The sequence below is a fragment of the Staurois parvus genome, unplaced genomic scaffold, assembly GCF_062004578.1.
Source record: "Staurois parvus isolate SC_StPar_1 unplaced genomic scaffold, SC_StPar_1.0 ptg000090l, whole genome shotgun sequence".
NCBI lineage: Eukaryota > Metazoa > Chordata > Amphibia > Anura > Ranidae > Staurois > Staurois parvus.
This window is the reverse complement of record NW_028317886.1, coordinates 3190877-3210468: the sequence shown is the minus strand read 5'-3', so window position 1 is coordinate 3210468 and position 19592 is coordinate 3190877. Positions and strand designations below refer to the sequence as shown.

The window sequence follows — 19592 nt, the reverse complement described above, 5'->3', positions numbered from 1 at the left end:
GCATAGCAAATGCTGTTATCTTTTGAATTACAGAGACATAGTAATGAAAATTCAATTAGACTTTTCTAAATGGTAAGGATTTTTCAAATTGTATTAACTGCTTAGTTTTTTGTGTAGGGGGGTGTACTAATGGGTGATTTTTTTTTTTTGCCTTTCCTGGAGTAGTTCTTTAACCAGTATGTATACTGTCAAACTAGAATTAAAAGCCCTCATTTGTGTAATTGTTCTGGGTTACTGAAGCAAGAAAGTCCGCATGACAGCCAGGCAGCAAGCCTTTACAGAATGGAAAGCCAGGAGTGGCAGCCTATTTGTTTTGCTCTGGAAAGGTTTTCTTTGATTCAGGAATGTTCTGCTAGTGTGAATGATCACTGACATTTCCATATTATAGTCTCCATGTTGATTAGTTTTTTGTTTTTTTTCTGTTGCTTATGGTGGTGTGATGTTAACATAGCATTGACAATTCTCTCCATCTTTTTTTCAGAACAACACTTTTCAGACATTGTCACAGGCGAGGAATTCCTAAATCTTGGAATAGAACAAGTGTGCAGCTTGATTGCCAGCGATAAGCTTACTGTGGTCTCAGAAGAAAAGGTAATTGCAAATACTACAGTGGTTGCCTCTGCATTTTTCCATATCTAATTTCCACACCTTTCAATAATGAACACTGGAAATATTCCCAGCAATCTACATTACATGTTAGAGCAGATTGCAGGAAATATCTTTATATGAATGGTCAATGTGTGGTAATTCTATGACTGTTCTGCCTTATTCTGTTGACCTATGTCAGAAAACTAGTATAGCTGGTTGAACCCACTGACCCTTTCTCTATGTAGACTGTGTGTGAAAGTCATATGTTATATGACGAGTTATTGCATTGCAGAAACCAACCAGTGACAGTAAGTCTTAGAGCAGGCACTTTCATTGAGGAGGACACTTGCTTTTAGTATCAATAATAGGACTTGGGTGCCATCCATCATTTTTTTTTTTGGACTACTTGGTTTTGTTTTATTTCCAATATGGTCATGACACACATACCTACAGTATAGCATTTTTTTCATTTCAATGGAAAAATGGCACAACCTTTCTTCAGGGTTGTTGAATTTATATTGCCCAATAACAGAGACATGTAGTATTTTTAACCTTTAGGCCTGCTGCGGGCAAAAAGCAGGGCTCACCTATCAGGTGGAAGCATTCGTGCGGGCCAACAAACACCCCCTCCCCTCGTCACTATGTCTTCCGGGCTCTGCTTGCCCATCTGCGGGCCTGTGACCAGTTCAGAGGTTGCCGGGGGCTAGAGGGGAGGGAGGAGAGCGGATACATCATCTTTTCTACTTTACCAAAAATTGGGTAATTTAATGCTTTTTTTGTGCCCTAAAATTAACTTAGGTGTATTTTTTACTGACATTTTGCATTTCCTAGACCTTTTTTAAACACGTGCAAAAAAAAAAAAAAAAAAGAATTAAACAGGGCTCTGGCAGCGAAAGGGATATAGGATAAGCCCTTTTCTGACAAGCACCCATTTGGTGTTCATTACATTATACTGCAAAGTCTCTCCTACCTTCTAGTCCCTGGGTGTAGTACTGGAGACAGGCAGGGAGGTGAAGAGGAGATAAACAGCACAATGTTAAAAATATTCAACATTTAAGTTGCCATAAAGCCCCTTTTGTTTTTAAAAGCCCTAGACATTTCTAAAAGCACCTCAGATTTAAATACGGTTTTGGTTAAAAACAATTTTTTATGTGGACAAGTAGATTATCATGAGACAAGTAGACTGGGACCACGATTTAGTGCCTGGACAAGTAGTTTTTTAAAAAATGTGCACACCCCTGTTTCTTATAAACATAAATTACAAGATAGGCTATGTAAATGTTCTATGGAGACTTTGTGAATTGAGTTAGAGCATGGTGAAGCAGAAGGAGAAGTTTTCCAAAATACATATACTATATACAGGTACTCTTTTTGATAATCACAAAATAATAGTGCTAATTTCAATTTACAATTATCCTTTAAATTGGAATGACCACTAACCTATAAACCTGTATATTATCAAATATATTGTGTTATTTTCCTGCGGTTTGTTGCATTTCTGTTTTTGTCTTTTAATCAAATATTTATTATATGCTCTTTTGCCGTGTGTTTACTTTAAGGTGTTTGAAGCGGTTATTGCTTGGGTAAACCACGACAAGGATGTACGTCAAGAGCACATGGCACATCTGATGGAACACGTCCGTCTTCCATTACTTTCCAGGGACTACTTAGTACAGGTAACATAAAACAGATTTGCAGTATACTGAATTTGAATTCCTTTCTTCTATGTCCAGATACTAGAAGGAGTGGTATTTTGTCAGTACCAATAGACTTTTTAATTTAAGGGAGTTGATATCAGCTTGATGTCCTTTTAAGCTGGGTTTTTTTTTTTTATATTTCAAAACCATTTGGATTCGGCAGGCAGTGTTCTGCCGGGGAACCAGAAGACTTGATCATTAGATCAAGTCTGCTCATTTCCTGACAGTACTGTGCAGCCCACTTTGGCAAATTACTCTGAAATGCACTGCAGTATGGAGCTGCACAAAGAAAACTTTGGTCAACATCCTTCCTGCCTAGGGCCCAGCCTTGGAGGAGGTTCATTTGCAGTGGATCTCTTGAGATGGGGTTTTAAGGTATACAAACTCAAGAGCAAAAAGTGTATTGCTACTTACTAGGACCTACATGTGGTGACTGTATTAGTGTTTTTTTTTTTTCCAGGCTTTCCCTTTTTTTTCTGTTAATCCTTCCAGTAACACACTTCCTGTCCCTGTATGACAAAACATACTGATAAGCTTACTTGATTTTCTGGAAGGACCAACTGTTTTTTTTGTAGATGAAAACATAACTGTATTCCTGGATGCCACTGAATTTGGTTATGGTTGCTCCCTATCTAGCTAGATTACAGTGGGGAAAATAATTATTTGATTCCCTCATAATTTTATAAGTCTGTCCACTTACAAAGAAATGAAGGGTCTATAATTTTTATCATAGGTGTATTTTAAATGATAGAGGCAGAATATCAACCAAGCATCCAGAAAAAACACATGATACAAATGTCATAAATAGAGTTGCAGTTCAGTGAGTAAAATCGGTATTTGATCCCCAAGCAAAACATGACTTAGTACTTGGTGAAGAAACCCTTGCTGGCACAGTAAAACATTTCTTGTCGTTTACCAGGTTTGCACACATCTCAGGAGGGATTTTGGTCCACTCTTTACAGATCTTCTCTAAATCCTTTAAGGTTTCTTGGCTGTCGCTTGGATACTCGAAGTTTCAGCTCCCTCCATAAATTTTCTGTAGGATTAAGGTCTGGAGACTGGCAAGGCCACTCCATGACCTTAATGTGCTTCTTCTTTAGCCACTCCTTTGTTGCCTTGGTGGTATGTTTTGAGTCATTGTCATGCTTGAAGACCCATCCACGACCCATCTTCAGTGTTCTGGCTGAAGGAGGAAGGTTCTCATCCAAGATTTTTCAATACATGGCCCCGTCCACTGGCCCCTCAATGTGGCAGAGTCCACCTGTATCCTTTAGCAGAGAAACCGCTCCAAAGCATAATGTTTCCACCTCCGTGCTTGACTGTAGGGATGGTGTTCTTAGGGTCATAGTCAGCATTTTTCTTCCTCCAAACACGGTAAATCAAGTTAATGCCAAAAAGCTCAATTTTGGTCTATTCTGACCACAACACTGTCTCCTAATCCTTCTCTGAATCATTTAGATGTTCACTGGCAAACTTCAGACGGACATGTACATGTGCCTTCTTGAGGAGGGGGACCTTGCGGGCACTGCAGGATTTCAATCCATGGCGCGTATTGTGTTACCAATGGTTTGTTTGGTGACTGTGTTCTCAGCTGCCTTGAGATCATTCACAAGCTCCTCCCGTGTAGTTCTGGGCTACTCCCTCACTTTTCTCATGATTATCCTTTACGCCATGAGGCGAAATCATGCATGGAGCTCCAGACCAAGGGCGATTGATGGTTATTTTGTATTTCTTCCATCTGCAAATAGTCGCTCCAGCAGTTGTTTCCTTCTCACCAAGCTTCTAGCTGATGGTCTGTAAAATACATCTATGATAAAAATTATAGACCCTTAATTTCTTTGTAAGTGGGCAAACCTACAAAATCTGCAGGGCATCAAATAATTATTTTTCCTTCTATATATAAATTCGCAAATGTATTTCCCCTAAAGTAGTTATAAAAATCATAGCCTTCTCAAAAGAGTGTTTTGAAGAGACTGTGGGTTTTATATCTACTGTAGGGGACGTTTAGTATTCCGTATAATATAGTCAGAGAGGGAGCAACCACAACCAAATTGAGTGAACTGAGTTGCGGAATGTAGTTTTGTTTTTTTTTAAGATGATCCTTCAGAGTTACTGCTGTGTTTCTATGACTTTAAGAAGCACCTATTGATCTGCTATAAAAAAAAGTAATTTAATGGTATATAAAACATACCAAAAGAGAGCAAATAAAATTTAAAAATTATAAACTAGTGTGTTTATTGAGAATATATAGTGAATTTGCACTTCATATTATGGTCAGGACTAAAAATTTAAATAATAAAAAAGTTGCACTAGAGCATGGAAAGGTTAACACCACCTTTCTTTCCATGTTACATGTTGGACCAATATTTTGAGTGTAACATGGTGGCATTTAATAGACATGAGCAAGTGACTGTGTGTGTGTATGTATGTGTGTATATATATATATATGTATGTATGTATGTGTGTATATATATATATGTGTGTGTGTGTGTGTGTGTGTGTGTGTATGTATGTATTATATATATATATATATATATATATATATATATATATATATACACACACACACGATATATAAAAAGTCCACACACCCCTGTTAAAATGTCCGGTTTCCGTGATGTAAAACAAATGAGACAAAGATAAATCATTTCACAGCTTTTTACACCTTTTAATGTAACCTATAAAATGTACAACTCATTTGAACTGAAATCTTAGGTGGAAGGAAGTAAAAAAAAACCTAAAATGATATGGTTGCATAAGTGTGCACACCCTTCAACTAATGCTTTGATGAAGCACCTTTTGATTTTATTACAGCACTCAGTCTTTTCAGTCTATCAGCATGGCACATCTTGACTTGACATTTTTTGTCCACTCTTCCTTGAAAAACACTTCAAATCTGTCAGATCACCCCACAGATTTTTGATCGGATTCAGGTCTTGGCTCTGGCTAGGACATTCCAAAACTTTAATCTTCTTCTGGTGAAGCCATTCCTTTGTTGATTTGGATGTATGCTTTGGGTTGTTATCATGCTGAAACATGAAGTTCCACTTCATGTTCAGCTTTGTAAAAGAAGTCTGAAGGTTTTGTGCCAATATTGACTGGTATTTGGAACTGTTCATAATTCCCTTTACCTTGACTAAGGCCCCAGTTCCAGCTGAAGAAAAAAAGCCCCAAAGCATGATGCTGTCACCACCATGCTTCACTGCGGATATGGTATTCTTTTGATGATGTGCAGTGTTGTTTTTGCGCCAAACATATCTTTTGGAATTATGGCCAAAAAGTTCAACCTTGGTTTCATCAGACTATAACACATTTTTCCAAATGCTTTTGGGAGACTTCAGATGTGTTTTTTCAAAATTTATCTGGGCTTGGATGTTTTTTTTCATAAGAAAAGGCTTCCGTCTTGCCACCCTACCCCATAGCCCAGGGATATGAAGAATATGAGAGATTGTTGTCACCACACAGCCAGTGCTTGACAGATATTCCTGCAGCTCCTTTAATGTTTTTGTAGGCCACTTGGCAGCCTCCCAGACCAGTTTTCTTCTCATCTCTTTTCATCAATTTTAGAGGGACATCCAGTTCTTGGTAATGTCACTGTTGCGCCATATTTTGTCCACTTGATGATGACTGTCTTCATTGTGTTCCATGGTATATCTAATGCCTTGGAAATTCTTTTGTACCCTTCTCCTGACTGATACCTTTTAACAATAAGATCCCTCTGATGCTTTGGAAGCTCTCTGCAGACCATGGCTTTTGCTGTAGGATGTGATTAAGAAAATGTCAGGAAAGGCCTACTAGAACAACTGAACTTTATTTGGGGTCAATCAGAAGCACTTTAAATGATGGCAGGTGTGTACTGACTCCAATTTAACATGATTTTGAATGTGATTGCTTAATCCTGATCATAGCTAAATCCCCAGGTATAAAAGGGTGTGCAAACTTATGTAGCCACATTTAAAAAAAAAAAATATTTCAGTTTGTTTTTTAATTTGGTTGTACAGATTATAGGTCACATTAAAGGTGGAAAAGGTTCTGCAGTGATTTATCTTGGTCTCACTTTGTTACATCACAGAAACCTGACATTTTAACTGGGGTGTGTAGACTTTTTATATTCTCTTTATATGTGTGTGTGTATATGTATTACCCTCTAGCTGAGCATAGCTCATAAATATCAGTCAGCCTAAATTCTAGGAGTTGCATATAAGAACAATGCATGATCAAACACACCAAGACAACATTATGAAATTATGAACGTAGCGCTTGAAATCACTTAAGCATTTATGAAATGACAGAGACCCTATATGTGCTTTCCATAAGACAATCAAAGAGCATGCTGGGAATTATAAATACAAGAGTCATATATAATTAACTTGTTTATAAATGTGGTGTTCATTTAAACAATCACTGCCTGCATTGAAAAATATGTGATCTGTTTTTCTATTTAAGCTTGTTTAGACCAAGATCACACATTGAACAGCCTTGCACCCCTAAAAAGTTACAAATGGCAGTAAATCACAAAAAAAAGGAAAAGCTCTGGTCCCATGAGTGTTAAAGAGAAATATGTGTTAATGTAAATCTTCATATCAAACCCCATCTAGATAGGAAATGTGACGAGCTATGATATCTACTGTTTCCTTTGTTATTAAACATTCATCTTAAAATGCTGATTCATCAGATAAAGTAAAGTTGTTAGATTTGAGGTGCCAGATTACATGACAGGGGAATTACTGAAAGCTTTTGGCATACAATAACTATTTTGTACTCACCCTTTCCTGTCCAACAGAATGGGTATTAGCAGCTCAGGAAACTATTGTTAGGTTTGGATCAGTTTCAGTTTCCTCTGGCAAGATGCATATAGCCTATTTTTGACATGATAATAAAGGGACATTCGTTTAGATGAAAATTTACTTTCACTTAAATTTCAGCTTGACCACCTCAGACATTTAGATATGCAAATGTGCTGGAGAATGTGGCCATAATTACAATGAAAGTCCCACATTTCTGATTTTATTACACAATTTTGCAATTGTTCCTAAAATGTCTGGGTTAACAAACTCTGGAGGATAATGAAAAACTTTAATTTTGGCAATTTTAACTGAAAGTTTCATTTTTAGCTGGCAGACCCTGATTTCCTACATACAAGGGGCGTTCAAGTCAAACCAGGACTTTTAATTTTAAAAGTATAAAAAGGGATGCTAGCATGGCAGTACTACATGCAGTAGTAGGTGCCAAGTGTGTCCTATTACTGATAGGCAGGGCACATGTTTCATGCCAGTCCAGAGACCATTAATCAAGATGGCAGACGACAGTGTTAGTACGTGCATGGATCAGCGTGTGGTGATGACGTTTCTTGTGAACGAAGGTGTAAAACCTGTGGATATCTGCAGAAGACTTTCAAGCACAGTACAGTATTGAGACGCTCAGCCGCATTAAGTCATTTGAATGGTGTGAATCTTTCAAAGATGGCTGTACATCCGTCAGTGACGATCCTGACCATGGTGGTTCCCAACCCACAGCAGTCATTCCTGTGAATATTCAGCGCGTGGAAGGAATGATCCTGGATAATCAACGCATAACCTGACGTGACATTGCACAGGAGACAAATCTTTATGTGGGAACAGTATACACAATGATGGCGAAGTGAAGCAGGCTGTCCTGGGATGGTTCAGGCATACTGACAAATCTTTCTATGCCCATGCTTTCCAGGCATTAGTTAAATGGTGGAATAAGTGTATAAATGTAGCAAGGGGGTATGTCAAAAAAATAAATGCGGTGTCAACTCCTTGAAATTTGTTCTTTTATTATTTAAACTTCAAGTCTCGGTTTGACTTGAATGCCCTCGTATATAATGAGGCCGTTAATAACATTTCAGTTTATTATAGGCATTTGTGGTGAGGTTTTAATGCTTGTAAAATGCTTATAAAACGTTTCAAAATAGCACATAGGGCATTTGGGGAATGTTTCTAACATTTGTAAAACGCCAGTCTAACACCCATACTAATGCTATAGGAGTGTTTTGTTAAGAGTTAGAAATTTAGTCAAATGTCAACAAGCCCTAGTGTTGTGGTTTTTACATTAACCGCTTCCCAATATACTGCTACAGGGTGGCACGGGTGCACAAAATCATGCATATATACCTGATTTTGCATTTCCGGGTAGGGGGCACGCTCCCTACCCGTGCCACCATTCGTGGCTGCGGCTGTCAATCACCGGGTCCCGGCCAGTGATTACTCGCCGACGCCCGGTGATTTTCGAGGATGTCCGACGGGGAGAACTGCTTGTAAACAATACAGTTCTCCTCCCTGTCAGCTCGTAAACACTGCTTTGGATGACTGTGCACACATAGAGCTTACTGTGAAACCGCACACAGTTAACCCTTTGATCACCCCTCATGTTAACCCCTTCCAGCCCAGTGCCATTAGTACAATGGTAGTGATTTTCTTTTAGCACTGATCACTGTATTGGTGTCACTGGAGATGTCAGTGACACCAAGTCAGTTCCCCCCAGTGTCAGAATGCCCGCCGCAGTCACACTATAAGTCGCTGATCACCGCCATTACTTGTAAAAAAATACAAAAAAATTCCAGTATCTATACCGCCATTTGTAAACGCTATAACTTTCATGTAAACCAATTAATTTACATGTATTGAGTTTTTTTTTTTGTAGCAAAGACATGCAGCAAAATACATTTGGACTAAATTTATGATGAAATTAGATTTTTTTACTGGACATGTTTAATAGCAAAAAGTCAAAAATATATTGTTTCTTTTCTCAAAATTGTCGGTCTTTTTTTTTTTGTAGCGCAAAAAATAAAACCGCACAGGCGATCAAATAGCACAGAAATAATGCTCAATTTGTGGGGGGGGAAAAAGGACGTAAATTTCATTTGGGTGCAGCGTTGCATGACCACTCAATTGTCAGTTAAAGCAATGCAGCACCGTAATGGAAAAAATGGGCTGGTCAGGAAGGGAGAGTAAATCCTCAGGAGGGCAAGTGGTTAAAGTGGAAGTAAACCTTGTTTTTCATGTTTTACCCACAGGTAATCCTTTTAATAAGGCTTACCTGTAGGTACTGTAAATATCTCCTAAACATGCACCATTTAGGAGATATTTTCTGTGGCAGCGCTGGTGGTGTCACTGCCACATGCGCATTGCACTCTCAATGGACGGCATGCCGTCCATTGAGAGAGCTTTTCCATGGCCGAAACTGCCGTGTGCATGCATGTGGGAGTGGTGTCATCGGTAGCTCGGCCGGTCAGGCGGCTGCTGCCCGCAAACACAGAAGATCAGGTGAAGATGGAATCCTTGGGGAGCCGTGACAGCGCTCCACTGGAGGCCTTCGTTTTCAGATAAGTCTTTTATAATGTGCTAGTATGTGATGCATACTAGCACATGCTCTTATCTTGCGGGGAGAAGTTTTTTTTTTTTTAGATTATTTTTTTTTTGCAATTTACTACCACTTTAATGCAGGGAATGCATTCAGGTAAAGGATTGATAATGTGTGTGAGTTGTTCTGCCTTTTTTTTTTTTTTTTTTTATGTGGCATTCGATATAATAAACCACTCTCATGTTTTGTTTTCCCTGCAGTTTTAGGCTAGGTTCCCACATCTTGTGTTTCTATTTTAATGCATTTAATGAAATATTTTTCAGTCTGTGTTCACGTGATTTTTTTGTCATGTGGTTTTCACACTGGCCAATACAAAACGATTTACACTGTAACATCATTAGTCATTGACTTTTTGAGATCTGCTTCTTGGATTCTTTGGTATGTAGGTATGTTTAGGGGCAATATTAAAGCTTTTTTTTTTCAGCAGAAAAGAACTGCATTTGTAACAGGTTTGTTAGAAGAGAAGAAGGTAGAGAAGAAAAGGCGAAGATATTGGATATATCCAATATTATCACTGCAAACTTCCCTGATGATCATTTTTACACATGACAGATATGCAGGGGAGTGATTTGTTACCGAAAGCTGAAAATGCATAAAAAATGCATCAGTCTTGTGTTACAGTTTTTTTCTAAGGGGCCTTAAAACTCATGGTAGAACTTGAGCTATTTTAAACAAGATGTTAACAAAGCAGCATAGAGATGTTAACAAGCTCTTTAACAGGGGTCTCCAAACTCTCTATACAAAGGGCCAGTTTACTATCTTTCAGACTTTAGGGGGACCAGACTGTGGCCAGTGGGAGTAGAAAATATTTTGGCATTAGTGGGACTAAACAATGTCCCATAGTTGTTATTAGGGAGAGGAATAGTGGCCCATCGTTGGTGTCAGTGGGAGGAATAGTACCCCAGTGTTGGCATCAATGGGATGAATAGTGATCCATCATTAGTGCCAGTGGGAGGAATAATGCCTGTTGGTGTCAGTGGCAGAAATTAGGTCCCATAGTTGGTGCCAGTAATGGGAATAGTACCTCATCATTGGTGTAAGTGGGAGTAATATTGGCCCTTTGTTGATGTCAGTGGGAGGAATAGTGCCTCATCATTGGTGTCAGTGTGAGGAATAGTGCCCATAATTGGTGTCAGTGGGATGAATAATGGCCCATTGTTGGTGTCAGTAGGAGGAATAGTGCCCCAATGTTGGCGTCAGTGGGAGGAATAGTCCCCCAATGTTCGCGTCAGTGGGAGGAATAATGGCCCATTGTAGGCGTCAGTTGGGGGAATGGTGTCTTTTATCTGAGAGAAGAATAGAGCCCCAAGGGCCAGTTAAAGTTAAGCAAAGGGCCATATCCGGCCGCAGGGCCGCAGTTTAGAGACCCCTGTTCTATAATATTGCATTTGGTCAAACCTTTTTGAACCCTTGTGCTAAACCGCAATAATGTGAACAGGGCCTTACATTCTTGACTCCTTCTGCATGCATAAAGGCCTATTTTTATAGTATATTGTATCTTTTGTTTTTAGATGGATCTAGAACATTTTTAACAACTTCTTTTGAAAAATTCTCTTAACCACTTAAGTTCTGGAAGGTTTTACCCCCTTCAGGACCAGATGATTTTTTGCTGTTCAGCACTGCTCTACTCTAACTGGCAATTGTGCGGTCATGCAGCACTGTACCCAAATTAAATTTTTATAATTTTTTTTCTCACACAAATAGAGCTTTCTTTTGGTGGTATTTATTTTATAATTTCTATTTTTAAAATCCAATAAAAAAGTTAATAAAGCTTCTTCATAAATTTAGGCCAAAATGTATTCTTCTACATGTCTTTAGTTTAAAAAAAATATCCTAATAACTGTATATTAATTGGGCTGTGCAAACAATTAGTGTCTACAAACTATGGTGTATATACTGGAATTTACGCAGCTATGATGCTATACTGTAATGACGGTGATCAGCAACTTATAGTGAGACTGTGATAGGGTATCTGGCAGGGGAGGACTGACAACTCATGGGGCCCCCGGGCAATAGGGGATTCATGGGGCCCCTGTTTTCTTGCCCAAACTCAAAAAAGCCTATGAAAAAGGTACCAGGGGCATCTCATGGGGCCCCCTACTGACCCTGGGCCCTAGGGCAGTGCCCGAGTTTTCAAATGGTCAGTCCGCCCCTGGTATCTGGCACTAACAGACACTCCCTGGGAGGGTCAGTAACTGACACTAATACCGTGATAATACTGTACACGGACACTGTACTATTAACACAGACAGAAAAATGGTTAACATCTAGGGACAATCAAGGAGTTAACTGTCTGCCTAACTGTGTGTAATATGTGCTGCTTTTACTTTACTACCTGTCTGTTTTTTCAGGTAAATTGTTGTTCCTTGTACACAGAGCTCTTTTATTTAGGAATCACAGAACTCTGCGTGTGATTGGCCACAGCTGATTTCAGCAAAAATCAGTGGCTGTAATCATCTGCTAAACTTATGCTGTGTCCAATTACAGCATGGGTCAGCAGGGGGTGCGCACATGCACACCCAGAAGCTAGGTCGCGATGTGGGTGGCAAGCCATTAAACCAAAAAGAATTAACAAAGGGTACACACATTTAAATTTTAGCTATGTCCCTTTTGCTGATTTTTATTTGTATCATTTAGGCTAATCTTAGCTTAACATCTTTAATGTTAGTCAACTTGTTGCCTTTAGCAATTTATCATGTTTTAATTATTGCATACAACAAAGCACCAATACGGCTAAGTCTCCAAAACAGAAGATATCATTTTAATACAGTAGATGTTACATTATTTGTTGGAAACTTCCATAGGAGATTTTGTCCATCAGGTAAAAGGATGAGGATTGGTAAAATGAAATTACCTGGATGAACCCTGAATAACGAAAAATAATGGATGAAATGGTACCTCCACTTTTGGGGGGGGGAAGAAAAGCAAAAAAAAGCACATTCAATTGTTGCACAAGTCATATTATAAATGAATGTTATTACAAATTACCTTTTCTTATCAACCTGCAGCGCTGCAGTTTTCTGTAAAATGCAATATGGCTGCCTGGAGGTGTTCTGTACACAGACTGTATACAGAACACCCCATAGAAATGTAGTTTCCTGCTTGTGTGATTGACTTACTGATTTTCCCCTAAGTTTGCACCAAGATACAAGTCAGATTTTGAGCATCCCCTGCAACAAAAATGTAATTTTTAGTGAGATACTCCCAATGGGAAATCTCATCTAAAAGAATGCAGACCTTACCAATTTTCCTTATTAGAGCCCTGCAGCTTCAGCAGCTGATTGATTATTATAAAACCACTTCCATTCCCCTTCAGTTTTTACATGGATTTGGATAAACAAACCGCTATGTCTTTAGAATAGAAAAAGTTCGAAATCTGCAACAGAGTTTTTTAAAATCCCTGCAATGTACATAGATCACCCAGAGCCCTGGTTCTGCCTCTTTACCAGTTTCAACTCAAAATGAAGTCGCACAGATGTCTTCCAAGTCGCACTTGAAGTCGTACTGACATGTGACTTTGAAATAATGCAACTTCAAATGAAGCTGGTTGGATCCAGTGTAAAACAGGACTGAGGGGAATGTTTGTTTTTTTGTTTTGTTTTGTTTTGTTTTTTCTCAGCAAAAGTGGAGTTACTCTTTTAAGCTAATTGACCTAGTTTTGTGATGGGACAGTAAAAAAAATTGGTGTGCTTTCCAATATGTTGCACTATAGCACAGATATATGGGAGTAGGTGGAGCATATGGTTTAACCCTTTTGCTGCCACCGACAAAAGACATACGTAGGCAACAGCTCCAGCTTTTCACACACTCCAAGCTAGCTTCTATAGCATCCAGGAGAGTTTACATTTGTTAAGCCACCTCCTGACTTTCAGCTAAAGGTCAAGGAGATTGTCTACTTTCATATGGAAGTGATTACTTCCACACAGTCCCAAAAATACTGCAACCCCCACCCCTTTTATTCAGCTATGCATCCTTGGCTCTGCAGTCCCAGCTGTGGGTCAGAGGCAGGCAATTTTGGGTAAGAAATTCTGTTGCAATTGATTTTTAAAGAATTCCCACCAGTGTGCAGATCATGAAACTGATGGTAAATAAGGCCAGCGCTGTAGTAGCATACGGAGGTATTAACAATGGGGAAGGTCTGTGCTGGGAAGCTGTCTTGAATGTGACCACTTTCTGCACTTCATCCCAGCCCCGTTCAGCTGTTAGAGTATTCCCCTAAATGGGGAATGACTTGTGTTTCAGGGTGGAGCTAGTTGATTAACTAAGAGACTAGTTCTCCATCAGATCCTCCTTACTTTTGATTGACTGGGCTTGGCAGAGGGCAAATTTAAAAGCCACTATTGAACTAAATAGCAGCTATGGATCCACGCTCTGCCATGCACTGTCAATCAACAGCCAGATAGACCTGATCATCAGGCTCTACTCAACCCTACTACACAACTTGTAGCTGGTCAGTGTGAGGAGTGCAGTGGCTGGGAAAGGAGGTATTGAGGAAGGCGTGTCCAGTATGGACACCTTGAGCTCAAAGCTTGTCACCAACAGACTCTTTGTTTTTGATTAGGTACATGAATCATGCGCAAGCACAGACAGTTTGGGTGCAGCGCCCTGACATCTTTAAAGGGTGTCTTGACACCCCTTAGGTATTCCTTTCATTGTGTCACATTAATCTACCAATTTAGAAGACATGGCACAAGTGGTCATCCTTCTCCAAATCTCATCCATCACATATTTGGATGCTTCATAGGAGAAACAACACTATTTACCTTTGAGAATTGAGATCATAGTACTTATGAAATAATTAAGTTCTCAAATTCTGCCTGTAGGACACCATAAGTTGAGAAAGACTTTGTGTTCTGTTTGAATACACTGATGTGTGTAACTTAATTTATGTTTACGAATACAATAAAATGCATCTTGAGAGGTATTTGATGTCCCTGAAATAATCAGTTTTTTAATTCCTTATACAAGAAAATAGAACATTTAGCTGTTCTCACTGCAGTCTTTTTTATATTTAAACACAAACTACCCACACAATGTTTGTCATTCCTGTTTTCTACCTCTGTAAATACTGCAAGAAACAAACATTGTTATGAAATGCAAGATGAAATTTGTCAGTTTAACTTGTCTAAAGTTGCTGACATTCTCTAGCTAAAGCATGCTAGATTTTAATACCAGTAACAAGTGACTGAATGCATTCTGTAAGTTGTAAAACTCTCAATTTTTTCTCTATGTAAGTGATTTGACCATTTCATGTCTTAACAATATTTTGACTATTCTTGTAGTTTAGACACCTGTGGATAGAAGCCCTTTCAAATGCATTTTTTTCCATTGCTGGCCATGCCCTAAACCCTGCCATGCAGCCATGTTCATCTGCCAGACCTAGAGTGTCTGGTCCAAGGATATGTCTCCTGCATCTATCCTCATTGATATCTCAGTCCTCAAATAACTGAAGCTCATGTCTGTGGCCCTAGTCTGCTGCATTGGCCAATATTTTTCACATTCACCTGATAAGCAGAATGAGTCTCCTTTATTTGCACTCTTTGGCTCCAGTGTTTGCAAAGGATGCTCTGGGTCACATGTTTGCAATTGGAGCAATAAACACCTTTTACATATGCCTATTGAAGGGGAATGTCACTTTGGTGAATATCTGGACAGTTTTCTAAGGACATTACCAGGAGAAATTGCACCCTTTTGCTTTGACAAAAGAAGGCTAAGCCTCAGAATGGTAATCCCTCTGACTTAGAGACAAGGTTTTTCGTTTTTTTTGCAAACCTCCAAGTCCAAGGCAAAAAATGGACTCCATTTTGCAGTAAATCCTGGAACCCCAAGTCCTCCAAGCCCCACAAGCAAGTTCTTTTGCAATGAGGGGTTGTCCGCACATATCGGGAGGTCTTGGCTTTGCGTCCATCTTCTGATTTCTCAAGGGGTCAGAGCCATAGTTTCAAAACACTGTTGGGGTTTTTACCTAAACCCCACACTCTGGATCTAAAGGTTCTCAATACCTTCCTTCTAGAACAAAAGATTTTGCATGGAATCTGCTAGGTAAGTCACTGCTTCACTCCATCCAGGTAGCTTTCTGGCCTCTGGATATTAAAGCTGCCTACTTGCATATCTCCATCTTCCTGGTGCATCGAAGCTTCCTTTCCAGGTTGTTGCCCTCTCCTTTAGTCTGTTCACTGTACCTCAGGTTTTTGCGAATGTGCTAGCCCATGTTTTTGTCTTGCTTTGCTCTGAGAGCAGACCCATAAGGGGATATCTGGATGACCTTTCTATGAAAAAACAGTCAGTGCACATTCGATCAGTCAGCATTCTTTGGAATGTCCAATCCCTACAGAGGTTCTTGTGGATCCTAAACCTCCAGAAGTTGATGTGTCTCATCTCTTGGAGTATCTAGGCTTGGTCATTAATATGGTCCTGTCCAAGGTTTTCTTCCCATAGGGCAAACTCCAGGCTATCTGTTTCAGTGCTTGGGCTCTACAGTCCAAAAGATATCCAGTACTCTACTTTTCCTAGCTTTCTTTAAGGCAGTCTTATGTGTTCAATATCATTGTGAACCATTGCATCTCAACATTCTGGCAGCATAGGATAGGCAGTCTTAGCCTCTGGATTGCTGCATTTACCTGATCTGCAAATTAAGGCTTGCCCTGGCCTTGTGGATTACGAGTCCAGTGCTGGAGTTTGGTTAGTCCTCCTGTCCACTGGTCTGTAATGTTTTCATGGCAAATGTTTCTCCCATCGGTGCAATAGCAGTGGTTTACATCAACCAGCAGGGAGGAACCAGAGGTCTCCGAGCTCAAAAGCAGATCGGATTCTTTCTTGGGCAGAACAAGTTACAGCCCTGGACACCATACACATCACGAGTGGGAAATTGGCAGGTGGACTTCCTCAGTTGTCAATGTCTGGAATTCAGTCTTCATTCTGAGGTGTTTCAAGGCACCTGTCGCAGATAGGTGATGCTGAATGTGGACCTTCTGGTTTTCAGGTTCATCAGTGAACTTAACAGGTTTGTCTCCGGGTCCAGGAATCCCCTAACCTTTACTGTGGATGACTCCATACTATCAGTTCAGTCTTTCCACCTCCAAGGTTCCTTCTTTGCCTGCTCCACAGAATCAAGATGGAGGGCATTCCTGTGATTCTCGTCGCACCAACCTGGCCCAGGTGTATGTTGACCTTGTCTACTCACTCACAAGGTTGCCTTCCTTGTGGCCATCACCTATTTGAGGCAAGTTCCTGAGTTGAGGGTAAAATCTTGACCCTAGCAATTTCTCTTTTAAACACTGCTTGCCTCTCGCCACTTAGTGAAAGCCTTTTTACAAGGTGTTGCTCACATTGTTCCCCCTGTATGTTCCCGAGTGACTCCAAGGCATCTCAGCCTGGTTTTGTTGGTTTCCAGAAACTGCCTTTTGAACCTAACAGGGATGTCCCTATCTGCTAACTCACAAGGTTGCCTCCTTCATGGTCATCACCTTCTGAATTGATGGCCTTATCCTGTAAGGAACCCTTTTTTGTGCTACACAAAAACAAGCTTGTTTTGAGGCCTTAATTATTTTTTTTTTTACAAGGGTGGTCTTTTCCTTGCACAACAACAAGAACATTTTTTCTCCCATCTTTCAGTTCTGCTCCACATAATCTAAAAGAGATTTCTTTATTGGATTTAGTGGATGTAGTATGTGTGGATGTAGCATGCCCTTTTCAAGTCTACCTCTCTGCTATAGCTTCTTTTATACAGACTAACTCATTCCTAAGGGTCACCACTTGGGACATCCTGCTTCTCATTCCACTATGTCTATATGTATTCTGAAGCTCTTCATTCTAGCATATAGAATTAAAGAAGAACTAAAGGTATTTTTTTTTCTTTCTGCCTCCTGTGTCCCTTTTGCAAGATTTACCTTCACTTCCTGTCCCATAACCAAAACAGGTAGTGCAGGAATCCGTGGGTGTCAACTAGTGTCCCCATTTGGAAGATTTCTCCTCTATTACTGTTCTGGTGTAAACCCCAAATTTGGGATTTTTTGATAAAGGCATGATACAGGCAAACAGGAAAAAAGGCTTTTGTGTCACTTTAAAGAAAAGGTCTCACCTTTTTTTGTGAAAGTGCACTCCACTATATTAGATAGATAGTGTTTCCTGGGCTTTTCAGCATCTGTCAACTGTTTTTCTGATTTACAAGGCTGCCACCTCGCCTGAAGTTCACACAAGGTCAATCTGTACTCGGTGAATGTTCAGTTTTCATCTGATGTCATAGATGGGTGTGCTCAAAACATAGTGCCACATTTAATTCAAATTGAGATGTGTAGATTGCCAGGCCTAATCTGATGCCAGCTTCAGGTGTAAGGCCCCTGTCAGTTTTTCAGGCGGACCTGATCAGACCCTCTATTCACCCCTGTGGACCGTTGGGTGTAAACAGGCTTGTGTACATTTACATTCGCCTACCTCCAATCCGATCCACACCCCCCCTGCCTAGGCAGATGGGATCGTAGGGCAATTGGGTGTACACAGACAGGGGAGTTCATCTATACCCAACTGCCCTTAGAGCAGAGTGGGCTTGCCTGAGTCCACTCGGCAAAAATTGGGCAGACACAGACCTGTCATCTACCTGCCTTCTCAGTTCTGATCAGCAGGGGATCAATGTACAGATTCCCTGCTGATTCAATCGGAGTGGCCACCCATGTGAAAGGGGCCTATGGTTCTTCTGGCGACTCTGTAGGCTCTTAGAAGAGCTCTTCATTTTTTAGGCTCTTCTGTTAATCTCTTGCTCACATAGGCCTGTTAGCATTTTATTTGCTTTGTTTCTAACCCCTTAGTTGGACTGCTTTTGGATGTCTCCGTGTTCCTGAATACTCCCTTTTCCCTTAGTGTACTCCAAGATAAGGATTTCACAGGTAAGACCATGTATTTATCTTACTTATGGACTTAAACATGGTCTTCTATACTCCCATAACAGCAGGAACCCTCTATTTTCATAGTTCAACGTTCTCTCCCCCTGAAAATATGGTAATGGTATACACCCATCTGCTGCATGACAAAAGGATGAAAATAGCTGCTGAACTTTTGTTTCCTTAGTAACCTCTCCCCCTTTCACTGATCAAAGGAGTAGTAGCACATAATGTAGTTATCCTTGTGTTTTCTCCTCCTATAAGGAAGTTTAGCATTAGGCTGAGCAAGAAACGGCAACTTTCAGGATGCTTTAAAGCCCAATTAAACTCAGTTTATTACTTATTAGCAGCCAGGCACATCTTCCCACTTTAACAATGTAGCATTCATGTAACCTGCTCTGCGCTAATGGTTAGTGCACTGTTTGGGGGAAGGTGTAAAGGGTTTCAGAACAAGAGAGAGTCAGGCTGTTGCTTTGTGTGAGATAGCAGTGGTTCATCATTCTTGATTGCCGCAGTATAGGGTATTTTAATTTTTTTTTCTTTTTAACAACCAAAATGTTCCTTTATTGAAAAATAATGGCAGTGGTACAAGGTACATAGGCATTTGGAAGACTGAAACAAAGACAGCTGATGCAACTAGAATCACATACAGGTGGTCCAATACAATACAACACAAGCACATAGGGTTTTATGTGTCTAAGAGTACAGTATCATTGGCATGCAACCCAGAATGCAAGCGGGAAGGGAACACAGCCAAGCCCGTACCGGTGTGGAGTACCTACAAGAGGAGCTCATTCATTGGTCCAGCCATGGCTGCCACACCCCATCAAATGACACTGGGCAATTCCTATTAATGTACGTCAACTTGTACATGGGAAGAACTTCATTAACAGCTTTTTCCCAGGAGTCTATGGAGAGGGTGGAGGATGCATTCCAATGAAGTATTTATTTATTTTTTGGCATAGTATAGTAGGTAAGAAATCAGTAGCTTAGTGTACCTGGGCCTCTGCTCATCATCCTGGATACCAAGCAGTGCCAAGGCTGG

At 40.1% G+C, this 19592-nt stretch overlaps 1 protein-coding gene across 1 annotated transcript in view; it reads left to right on the top strand.

The window, feature by feature from the left end:
• KLHL2 (kelch like family member 2) overlaps positions 1–19592 on the top strand; it is a 204647-nt gene that overhangs the window by 133297 nt on the left and 51758 nt on the right. The window contains exons 6-7 of the mRNA XM_089670361.1: positions 482–591; positions 2148–2264. Of these exons, the coding sequence (XP_089526487.1) occupies positions 482–591; positions 2148–2264 (227 nt within the window). The remainder of the gene's footprint in view (positions 1–481; positions 592–2147; positions 2265–19592) is intronic.